Genomic DNA, 13019 nt, shown 5'->3' with positions numbered 1-13019 from the left:
GTTCTTCATCTTATTTGAAAGAACTTGATTTTTGTCTGTTTTATATTGAAATTTGTCATTTTGGGGTAAGAATTAATTTGCAAAAACTGTTTTACTGCCTGCCGTCTCCCCTTTCTCAACTTGAAAGAGTTAAAAATCAAACTCCTTATTATTCAGATGAGAAACTGGAACCCAGGGAGGTGAAGCTATAGTCACTATTTGGTCTTGGCTAAAGCATCTTCACGACAGGCTATAAATTCTGTCATATCAATCAGCTGTATGTTGTTTACATGGTCGTATATTCTGCAGACATTGACTAGAAAATGCCATTTTTTCCCTTCAATTTTGTGGAGATATATTTTGCAGGATAAATTTTAAGAGAAATTCTACTTTCCCCTCAAGGCCAGGCGTTTGCAAAATTTTAGAGGAGATAAAGGCTGCCTTTAGCTTCTTTTAATTCTTTATCTTTTCACCCACCCTCCTTTGTTCCTGGTGTTCTATTTTAGATTCACACTGCAGGAATTCAGTGTCCTCGACAGCTTCCCTAATAAATTTCACCCTCATTCAGATCCGACTGACAATGTTGGACTTTACATGAGTCCTGGGTTCCTGGAGAACAATGCTGGTTATGAAATTCACCCAATCTTTTGTTTCCTGAAATCCTCTCACCCTTCTGTGTTCCAGAAAATGGCTTACTGGGATAACAAGCCAAACAAGACAAAACATACAAACACTCTTTTCCCCCATGACTTATTAGATAACACTCTGTCCATTCTTTCTCATGACTTCTTAAGACCTGCCTATGACTCCCTTGTTTGCCTGTGACAAGGTCGAACAGAGACCTGTTGCCTGAACCTGCTGAAAGCCCAGATACAGACCCTCCTATTTCCCTTCCTTTGTCTCATAAATAATTGCAAGAGATTAGAACTGTTTATTACCTGAAACTAGCAAGAGACAAGAGATAAACATTTCCTGTTCAGTTAGCTGACTGAGACTTCCTTTGATTGCAAAACAATCACACCTGTAAATCACCCCACTTGTAAGTTATCTAAACTCCTCCCTGTAAAAGACTGAGGCAAAAACTGTCTATTGCAAAAGGCTGAATAAAATCAGTTTCCTTACTTGTTAGGTTTTTATCTTTGACAATTCCTTATTGAAAACCTCTTCAGTAATAGATTATGTGACATAATCACAAGAACAGGAGAAAAAAACTTAAAACGTGGAACCAGGCATCCTTGCTCCTAGTTTCAGTTCTCTCTGTGTGATCTCAGTCTTTATGGATCACTTTCTCTTTCTCTTTGTCTTTTTTAAAGAAGAATTATTTATTTGATTTTACTCATAATTATTATTTTTTAAATTTGACCAGAGGGAGAGGGAAAGTGAGAAAGCATGTCACTGGGTCTGGGACTCAAACTGTGGTTCGCCATGTAGGAGTCCAGTGCCTTAACCACCATGCTACCTGCTAGCTCTTCTCTCTTTGTTTTGTAATGAACATATTATATCCAATAATGTTTAAGACTACAACACCCCCTTTTTGTTGATAAATTGCATTGTATTTATTTTTTATTTTATTTATGGACATAACATAACTCAGATCTAGGAGTAAGTCTTTTAATTGTTCATATATTCCCTGCTTTGTTTAAAGTAATTGTTATATGAAGTCTGCTGGTTAATGAGAAAGAGTTACGACAGGTTTGTAAGACTCTAAAGTAGGTAGGGGATGTTTTGCTACAGTGCCTTCAATTCTGTGTTTATTGAACAATGACAACTTAGACTTTTCTGGTGAGTTCCAGCATGTAGTTGTGACATGTATTCTTTCTGAAATTCTAGAGTATTGTTTAAAATTTTAGCATCCTCTGGAAAGTCCATTTTGTATGCTATAAAGATGTACTGTAATTCAATGTAAAAAGATAATAAAAAATGAAAAAATCTAGCATACTAAATGTCTAAAACCAAATATTCTTCTTCCTTTCATTTAGATGACTAAGTGATGAGGAAATTTTTCTATCTCCTAATGAGAAGCAGATACATACAATTTCTATTAATGGGGGAACCAGTTCCTGGAGAATTTGATTTTTTTTTTAATCTAAAGTGCTGTTTTACTTATCCATCCATCATCAGCTGATGGTGATAATTAGAAAATAAGAGATGTTAAATAAAGAGAGTCCACGCTTTAAAGAGAGAAAACACTTTAACCCTAAGAACACCAGCACTGGGAACCAGCAGTTAGTGTAATGGCTATGTCGCTGGATTCCCACGTAGTCGACTGAGGTTCGCGTCCCGGACCTGGTGACTTAGAACTCACGCCGGACGCGTGTGTGTGCATGCCCAAGATCTCGAGAGGAGAACGGAGGAGGAGGGACTGAGGTGTGACCATCCTCCTTGGCGGGTGATTTCTCTCTTTCTGTCTCTCTGTCTCTCTCTGTCTGTCTGGCGAGCGCACGCGCCCTACAGTGAAAACCTCTCAAAAAAAAAAAAAAAAAAGAACACACGCACTCATGGAAAAGTTGATACCAATTTGAAAGCAGGCTCTGTAGGACCTAATATAAGGTTGATACAGTTCAAGAAAATCAAGCTAATTTGTCAGCCTTTTGGCTCAATTATAATTGCTGCTAAATTAAACAATGTGCCAGAAACTGTGCTATATGATTTCCACCCATTGGCTCATTTGCTCCTCACTACAACCACATGAGACAGGTATTTTTATTTTTATATTTTTTAGAGATTTTTGCTATAGGGAATGTGCACTCACCAGAGAGACAGAGAGGGACAGAGAGACAGAAAGTGAGACAATCACTCCTGATGGGGAATGGCCACACCTCAATCCCTTCTCCTCCATTCTCCTCTCAAGATTTTGGGCATACACACACATGCCCAGCATGAGTTTCAAGCCTCCATGTCCAGGACTCAAACCACAGTTGACCACAGGGGAGTCCAGAACCTTAACCTCTATACCACCTGTTGGTCTTAAGACAGGTATTATTATTATCTTGATGTTACAGTGAAGACACTGGTTCAATAAGGCCCTGTGAATGAGCTGGAGAGCCAATAAATAATATAGTAAATAGCAAATCCAGGTCTGACTCCAGAGTCAGGGCTCTTAACCACAGTACTACAATGTTCTATCTGTTCAATGTAAAAAGAATGATAAATGTAAAAACAATCAATGTAAAAACAATGTAAAAAGAATGATCTGGTTCTTAGTTACATCCTTTAGTGGATATAGTATCAATACAAACTTCTAGAACTGTATTTATGGGGTGTGTGTTGTCTAGAAAACCATAAAAGGATACAGCTGACCATTTGAAAATATCCTTACACTGTATTTCATCTTCAGCAAGGTATGGTTTAGTATATACACGGCATTATAAAAGAAGAGCTATGTTTTCACTTGGTAAGTAATATGCAGTAAAGACCTAATATAGTAGAACCATGATGTGCAGTTATAGTTAAGGTTTTGTTCAGGCTTCCATAAAACGTCAGTTTAAGCTAACAGCTTGGTATATGTGGCACCAATGCATTGTAATTTTTCTTGATAACATATTAAATGGAAACTGGTTTACCTTGTTTGCTGTTATAATTGAGCAGAAATTTAAAACAATTTTTCATTTATGAGACTTGTCACAATACATTAAAAATATAGGTGAGTAGAATTTCTCTAAGAGTTATGAATAGACTCTAGGGCTTTGTTTTCATTGCGTAAAAGGTCTTTTTATTTGTGGTCTTCATATACATTTCATGTGTGGGTTTCAGTACCGTGTAGAAATTAAGAGACTAGACTAATCAGACCATGAGTTTCTAGTTCTGTGACCTTGGACAAGTTCTTAACCTCTCTGTGCCTCTGTTTCTCATTTGGAAGATGAGGACCATAATGTTACCTTCATAATGTAATCCATGTGAAGTGTCTGAAACAATTTTTGGCACATGGTAATTCTTTAGCAAATTTTAGCCATCATTGTTGACCTACTTTATAGAAAAGAATTATAAGAGATTTGATTTAAAATATATAACATTTTGTATACTCTGATGACAGCTATGTGATGACCTTCTGTTGTCTTAAATGCTTCAAACAGACAATTCAGCTTTTCAGTGTTAATGACAAGTAAACCCCTAAACTATATATTTTATAATATCATTTATATAAATTTATCTGATGGTCTTATACCCTCTGGTTTAAAAGAATCATTTATCAAGGGAGAAAATAAGGAAGAAAAATCTTATAAGGGAGGTAAGGAAGAAACATCCTAAGTGTGCTTGAATGCTTTTCGCTGCCGGCTCTGAGCCCCTGTGCTCCCCTCAATCCCTCTTGGCAGTAACAATGAAATTGCTGGGAAAGGTTGGTCCAGGCTAGAACAAGTGTTCCCAGCCCAGAATGTAAAGCACACTACACAGAAAATTGAAAACTAGAACAAACTATAATGTTTTCCTCAACCCTAGGCATTAATTGTTACTGCAGCATGGACAAAAGCAAAGTCACAAAAGCAAACAAAAACAAAATAAAACCACCCCCAACTGCACATACTATTGAAAGCATTTAGTTTAATTAAGATCTTTTGTGAATCAATCAAATGTGAAAAAAATTTAAAACTAAACAAACCCCACAAACACCCCCCCCAAAAGGAATTTAAAACACAAGCTATGAGTAGTAACCTCAACAACTATAAAACAAAATGATATTCTATTTTCAACTACTAAAGCAAAATTGCACTGTTTTATATCCCTATAAAATGGTAAGCTTCTTGACATTAGGTTTTGGGTCATTCATTCATTTATTTCTGATCTCCTTAAAATACTTAAAATAGTGCTGGCTATACATTTTGTTTTCAATTTCTAATTTTCAAATTGACATCTTGAAATTTTACATGGCTCAAGCCCCTCTGTACTAAAACCTATTTCAAAAGAAATCATATACAAACTTCTTGCTATTTTCAATGCTTGTATATCAGGACTAAGATCACTCAGTGTGAACAGGATGGTAGGAGTGCTGGTACTGTGGCATTTATCATAAATAAGTCAGGTAGTTCAAGCTCATATTGGTTATATTTAACAGTTCAGTACTCAAGAGGATTTTTTTGTCTCTCCGACTAGGATGAATTCATGTTCAGAAACTAGAAAAAAATTCATATTCTCCCACTTTGACATAAACATTCACCTTTACATTAAGCAGAAAAGGCTTTTTCTTATTATAAACAAAAGAAATTTCCATATACCCTTTGTAAAATGTTATATTTAAATGCTGGGCTTGGACACGGAAAACTTAATCAGGAGCCCGTGTTGCTTCAGGGTAGTTATATGCGAAATGCAATTTCCATTGTATTGAAACCACCATTCTGTAAATATTTATCTATTTTCAAAATTGCTAACATATTTGAAAAAGTTTAATTGGTTTATACTCAAGGCACTAGAGAAAAGGAAACTTTGCTCTCACAAGACATGTACATGTAGTTATTCTGTCCACGTACAGTCTTCCTTCAAGTGATCATGATATTTAATGTGAAGTGAAACCATCCCAGATATGGTCTTAATGACTAAATTTGAAGAAAAGTAATCAATAATCTATAGTTTTGATCACTGTACCTTTTTTCTCTGATTTATCGGAAACTTTTCCTCCAATTGGAGAGTAAGTAGTATCCATGGACTCAGTCCCTCTGTTCCCTTTGCTAACTCCATTCGCATAGAGTTCTCCTTCAACTGGTTGCAGCTGCCAAGTCAGGCCAAACAAATGTACTGCTGCAAGAAAACAAATCACACATTAACTTATTCCAGACTCACTGAGAAGAGCTCCAAACTAGTTAACGCACTGCACCTAAAAAATGTCATGACAAGTTTTCTTTTAGTTAGGCAAAATGACTAGGGGCTTATACTTACACTGATATGTGGAGCTACTTTTTCAAGTAGCTGTTTTTAAAACTCTGATGCTAAGGACCAGCAGGTAGTGTCAGATAGTTACATTGCTGGACTCCCACATGGTCAACTATGGTTTAAGTCCCAGACCCAGCAGCTGGCAACTCATGCCAGGTATATCTGCGTGCATTGCCCAAAATCCAGAGAGGAGAATGGAAGAGAAGGGACTGCAGTGTTGCCATTCCCCCTGGGAGGGGTGATTTCTCACCTCCTCCCTCCTTGTCTCTCTCCATCTCTCTGTGTCTCTCTGGTGTGTGCACGTACCCTATAGCAAAAAAACAAAAACAAAAACAAAACAAAACAAAACCTCAAAAAACAAAAACAAAAGAAAAAAAAAACTTTGATGCCAGGGCCTAGTAGGTAGTGTAGTGGTTAAGGTGCTGGATTCTGACATGGTTGACTGAAGTTCGAGTCCTGGACCCAGGTGCTTGAAACTCACACTGGGTATGTGTGCTTTTGTGCCCAACATCTCAAGAGGAGAGTAGAGGAGGAGGGAATACAATATGGACATCCTTCTCTGGGGAGTAATTTCTCACTTTTGGCCTCTGTCTCTCTGAGCACATGTGCCCTATAGCAAAAATCTCTCTTTCAAAAATAAAAAAATAAAAACAAAACCAAAAGACACTTTGATGCTAAAGCTATCCCAGTCACAGGATTAGAAGTTGGAGCATTAGTTAATAAATTATATTGGGATTGGATGCAGCTCCTCAGAGCTGAGACCCCTTCCGTTCCATTTCTCTTAGTCATGTAACTGTAATTGCATATGAAAACTACTACAGAAAGTAATGGTGGATAGAATGCCATGAGCACATGGAAGGCCTTCTTTATGATTCTGATTCAATTCAATTCAGTAAGTATTTCCCAAATGGCTAGCATGCACAATGATAGCTGCTGCAGGGTTTCTATTAGGGTAAGATTTGGTAGTAACACAAGTATAAAATAGCCATAATAGTATGCAGAATAATTGACATAATGCAGGTTCAAATTATTATCAGAAGATTAGAAGTCCCTAGTGTTGGTCAGTGTGCAGGAAAATAGGTACTCTCCTACACTCCTGATGAGAGTATAAAAACATAGTGACCTTTTTGAAGGGCAATGTGGTACCATTTATCAAAAAAACTTAAAAGTTGGCTTACCCTATGAGCCAGCAACTCAATTTGTATGAATTGAGTATGGGGGTTATCAAAATATATGGTTACCCATTATAACATTTGAAAAAAATATTAGAAGGCTTGACAAATCCAAATATTCATAAAGAGGAGATTAATTAAATAACTGATGAGATAGTAATACAAGATTATGTGGCTACTACAATCACGTGTCAGAAGGCCATACAATGGCATAGGAAATATTCATGATGCATCAAATGGAAAATACTGGGCTACTGAATAGTGTGAATAGTATGATCTGAATTGTGTGTGTGTGTGTGTGTGTGTGTGTGTGTGTATTCATATCTAGAAAGGAAAAGCTCTGGAAGGATATATAGCAACATGTTTATAGTAGGGAGCTTATAAAAATTTTATTTTATTTATGATTTTGGTATCTTCCATATTTTTTACAATGAACACAGACAATATTTTCCATGTGCAGAATAAGAAGCTTTCATTTTAAAACAATTTTTAAAAGAACAATGTATTAAAACTGGTTGGGCTGATACAGGATGATTTTATGAAGGAAGTAAGATTAGACATGGACCTTGAAGGATGTTTAGGGCCTTTGATAAGTGACAGCAGTGGGTGGGGAGAGGAGGCAGTGTAAACAAAATATGACTTTGTAAAGTATGGGATGTATTTGAGACAAAGGGAGCTTCTAGGGTTAAATGGAACTTATCCATATTTAGGTGATAGTGAAAGTTAAGGCCTGAAGTATAGATTAGAGCCATATTATGGAGAACACTGACTGTCACACTTAGATACTTGGATCTAGTTTATTAGGCAACAGAGAAGCATTGCTATTTTCAGAGCAGATCAGTGATACGATAAGAGTTTTCTTTAGGAAGATTAATTAGATAGCGACAGGGAGCATTGGAGGTTTTTAGGCAAATAAATGATATCATCAGAATACCTTTTGTAGAAAGACAAATCCAATAGTAATATAAGAGGAATGGATTAGAGGTCTAAAGATTTGGCCAGGAAACCAATTGGGATGGCACTGAAATAATCTTGGTGAGAAGTAATTAGTGCCTCAAGTAAGATGATGTCACAAAAGTGTCCCCATTATTTGCAGGATTAATGCAAAGGAGATTCCTTAAAGCAAAACTGCATAAATGGCATCTCAGTATTTGGCAACACGTTGCTTGTGTGTGTGGGTGCATGTATGTGCATACGCTTGGGGAGGACAAAGAAAAGAGTGAGGGAAAGGGAGCGATCCAAATGGTTAACGTTTTGAACCTGAGTAACTGAAAGAATGGTGGGACCATTGATAGAGTTAGGGAATTCTTCGCTTAACCCAGCACTTGTTATAGTAGGTGCTGGATATGTGTTGCATTGAAGGATGAGTAGGTGAACAAATAGTTTGAGGCAAAGGGGAGAGAATAGGAGGGATGCAATGAATTCAGCTTTGGGAATATTGGGTTCCGGGTACTGACGGGACATCCAGATAGTGGAACCTTCTCACAAGCTTCTTGGGGCTTAAAGTTCTGAAGAACTGCTAAAGCTGGAACAAGACTGTAAAGTTGTATATGCATAGAAGCGAAAAGCAAAGTCACAAGAGTGAATGAGGACACTAATAGGACAGAAGGTTAGGTGAGAACAGTGCCTAGGGCAGAAGCTAGAAGAACCCTCTATTTTTTTTTTTCTCATTGCATTTTTCAACATCAACCAAATCCTACCAAAAGGGGGGGGAAATGTGAATCTGCTCCTAAGTCATGTCATATTTTTCTTTGTGTTCCTAGGCAGATTGAAAGGGGCTAATTTGTATGTCTAACACTCATATACAGTATATGAATTAGTGACTGAGAACAGAAAAGCCTATTTAAAAATCATTCATCCACTTTTAGTTGGAGCTAAAAAGATTTTAACACCTACTTTCTAATTTATACTTAAAACTTTAAAGCGTTTAATTGGTTTCTACCCTTTTCTTTGGATTAAGGCCAGTGCTGCCTGATGAATTTCTCTTGCAATTAATGGAAACAATTGAAACTCCAAGGATAATGGTTCCAAGTAAAGTATGCTACTGACCCTTAATAAAGCTATATTAGTGACATCTTTGAGATTTCCTTGCCGAAGAACTCAATGTTTGGTTTAACATCCTTGTCTCAATTAAAGTTTTTTATCAGTTTCTATAAAGGAATTTGGGTCTATTCTGTTCTCCAAATAATTTTAATGTGATGAGTATTAAAAGCTATATTGAAAATGTGTCTCATTTCCTTGATTCAATTACTTTTGTGAAATTAGATGGGCCATATGTAACAAACAGCATAGTAGTTCTCATTTTGAAGACCAAAAGGGCTATGTTATATACTCTATTTAAGTTCAGCCAGTTTCCTGAGGGCACTTGGAAATGAGAGAAAATGCATGTGGTGAGATTCACTTCAAAATATATGAGGTAAGAATTAATCTCTCACCATCAAATGAAATACAATGCTTCCAGTCAATCAAGAGATAAAAAGAGGCACATTTAGTGCAGAACTCTTTAAGAGTAGAGAAGCTTTAGAATTTTTTGAGTTTACTATATCTTTCCTATGGAACAAACTGGAATGTATATTTGTGTGAATACACAATGAAAGTTAATTACTTGCTACATATGACAACTACTATGGCAAAACTATTGGCCTCGTCTTTCCTCCGAACTGAACTTCCATATGCTGAGCTGTGAAAGGAAGTGAAAATTTCATTTATGTGCAGGATAGATTGAGGTCATTGAACAACTCCAGTGTTTAAGTTCTATTAGAGGTAAATAATATTTTGCCATTCTAAGGTCAGTAAATAAAAGAATGTAGACCAATGGAGTATACTGAAATACTCCTAGAAAGATTTGGTAGTACTTATGCTATGGAGATACATTAATTGATTTACTCAAAAATATTTTCTATGCATGTGCTGAGCATACTGGGCATACAGGGGATAAGGAGAAAAGTATTGTTAAAAATATTAGACAGAAGGGTCAGTAGGTGGCATGGTGGTTAAGGCACTGGACTCCCACATGGTCAACCACAATTCAAGTCCTGGATCTGGCAGCTGAAAAATCATGCCAGGCATGTGAGTGTGTGTGTTGTGCTCAAAATTCTGAGAGGAGAATGCAGGAAAAGGGACTGTGGCATGGCGATCTCCCTAGGGGGTGATTTTTTACTTTCTCTGTCTCTGTCTCTCTCTGTGTCCAATGAGCACATGTGCCACATATCAAAAATCTCTCTAATAAATAAATAAATATTAGACAGCTAGGACAGTATAGGTATTGGCCAACCAAGATGGATATCAGACATAAACAAACCAATATAGCCTAAATAGTATGCACTGGCTATAAGTCAGCCTTGGATACAGGAAGCAGATAGAGCATCCTTTACCTCTGGTGAATTTCCATGCAGATATCTATGTTATGTGTTTAGAGCCACCCTCTTTGGGTGAGTCCTCCAAACTCAAATACAGATATTATGAGCTCTCTAAATTTTTAAAAAATAACTATTTATTTAATTTTATTTATTCATTCAGTCATTTTAATTTGACCAGGGAAAGACAGGCACACAGTCAGAAGGAAATTGAGAAAGCAAGGCACCAGGTCTGAGACTCAAACCACGGTCAGCTACCACCATGCCACCTGCTGACCCGCCAACTCTCTAAAATTAAGGGATTAATTGGTGAATAAACAGGGCAGTGTTAAGTTAAATTCATAAATCGATTTAACGAACATTTTTTAATCTTTATTTCAGGTACTGTTTCCTAAGATAACAGCAGTGAATACAAAAAAAAATATCTATCTTCCCAGAACTTATATGAGAGGTTAATTGGTTAAGATAGAAAAGAACATATATTAGGTCATTGGAAAAGCCATGACATATTTTCCTATGGTTTTCTATTCAAAATGTGTCATGACTTTCCTGATGACCCACTAATATAATATAAAATAGAATATAACTTTTAGGGAAACAAAGAGATAGACAAGAAAATTTCAGGTAGTTATAAGTTCTATGAAGAAAACAAAATAGGTAAGTGTGGTCAGGAAAGATCTCTCAGAGGAGGTAATATTGAAACCAATATTGGAATGAAATGAAGTCATCATAACTATCTAGGAGGAACTTTCCAGGAAGAGGGAACAGAAATTATAAAAATCCCTGAAGTGCTACATGGAGTGTGTGAAAAACACTAGAGCTCAGTGTGAACTCAGTCAGGAAGGCAAGGAGTGATAGGAAAACTCATACATATAAGGTCTGGACCCACAATCCTGTTATCTCACTGCTCTAAACAGCTTCATGAACTGGTCACCAATAAATGAGAAGTAACTATAATATAAAGTAATCAGACTAAAATCTCATATTCTGGGATATATACCATCCAAATGAACATTGCTGGTTAAAGAAGAGGTAATAGAAGTATTCCTGACTTTAAGCAAGGTCAGTTATAGATCCTAAATACAATGAGTAGAAATGGACCATACCCAGATCTCTCAGGGAATACTATTCCTTTTATTATTTTTTCACTGAAATTCAATGACTGAACAAAACGTGTATGTCTTTTCAGATATTCTAGGAGTAATGTCTTTACAGCTGATTAAAAATGGCACTCTCTAATGCTCTTTTAACAAATGTTCCCTGGTGCTGAGTCCTGTACATTTTATAATCACTAGCCTTCTTGTTTTATCCAATTGCAAAGAACTATGCTATGAAATTATAAATTCATTACAAAATTAAGGTAACAAATGTATTATCTTGCCATTACCAATTGCCAAACTCAATCAAGCATCTTGGATCTCAAGGTAGGCTGCTAATTGACCAAAAGAGAGAGAGAGAGAGAGAGAGAGAGAGAGAGAGAGAGAGAGAAGCTTAACTTACACGTTTCTATAGAACCTCCAAGTCTCCCTGGAGTTCTCTCTGTATGTTCTATTAGGATATAGGACTTCGTTTCTAAGATCGGTGGTCTCTAGTAACATTTATAACTGATACTTCCTCATTCTACTCTCCTTCAAGAGCAAATATTCTCTTATTAGGAAGAGATCATAGGAATGGTTCAGAAAAAGATATGAGAAAAACATGCAGAATGGGATAGAATTGTGTTGTGCATTATGGTAGCCACTCACCATATGTGTTTATTGAACACTTGAAATGTAGCTAGTTAGAATTAAAGAAAAGAATGTAAAATATCACAATAATAATTTTTATATTGGATCAGCCCTGTGGCTTACCAGTTAAGGGAGCCAGATCCCACATGGCCAACCACAGTTTGAATTCCAGGCTGGGGACTTGAAAAGCGCATAGGGCACAAGTGTGTGCGTGTCCAGAGAGTACTGACAGGAGGAAGGAATAGAAGATGAGGGATTGTGGTGTAACCACATCGCATTGGGGGATTGGTTCTATATATCTATTTTTAGTGAGTGCACATGCCCTCTGAAAATAAAAAAAATAATTTTTATATTGATTACATATTATACTTTATTGAGATTAAATAAAAATTTTCTTTAAATCGATTTCATCTGATTCTTTTTATTTTTTAAATATGGCTACTTAAAAGTTTTAAAGTACATATGGGTTCATGTTATATTCCTGTTGGTCAGTGGTGATCTTAACTACCTAGAATATTTCCCAAAGGGATATTATGTTTTCCTTTTAGCGCTCCATTATAGAATCTACTGTACTGTATTAAAGATGTTTACACGTCTGCCTCATTGTTATTAAGCACTCCAATGGGAGGAGCCATGTCTTAATTTTTCTGTACCTAATTTAGTGCTTGGTAGTCAGGAAACATCCCATTTCAGCACTGCTGACAGAAGTATAAAGTGGCAAAGAGGCTTATGAAAGGAATTTTGATATCTATCACAACTATCACAATTTAAATTGGGAATGTTCTTTGAACAAGTAGTTCTGCTTCTAGTACTAAGGAAATAATCATGTCAGTGCATAAAGGGGCACATACAAGGAAATTTATTATAGCATTGTTAATATATTGACTTTGTTAATATACACGGAGTCTTCAAAATGTTCATGG

At 36.3% G+C, this 13019-nt stretch overlaps 1 protein-coding gene across 1 annotated transcript in view; it reads right to left on the bottom strand.

Moving 5' to 3' along the window:
* Positions 1–13019, bottom strand: part of TENM1 (teneurin transmembrane protein 1) — a 659425-nt gene that overhangs the window by 325907 nt on the left and 320499 nt on the right. Inside the window, 1 exon segment of the mRNA XM_027767184.1 lies at positions 5557–5709. Within this exon segment, the coding sequence (XP_027622985.1) occupies positions 5557–5709 (153 nt within the window).

This window comes from Tupaia chinensis, unplaced genomic scaffold (genome assembly GCF_000334495.1).
Source record: "Tupaia chinensis unplaced genomic scaffold, TupChi_1.0 Scaffold143996_1, whole genome shotgun sequence".
NCBI classification, from domain to species: domain Eukaryota; kingdom Metazoa; phylum Chordata; class Mammalia; order Scandentia; family Tupaiidae; genus Tupaia; species Tupaia belangeri.
The sequence above is the reverse complement of the archived record's forward strand: the minus strand, read 5'-3'. Positions and strand labels throughout refer to the sequence as shown.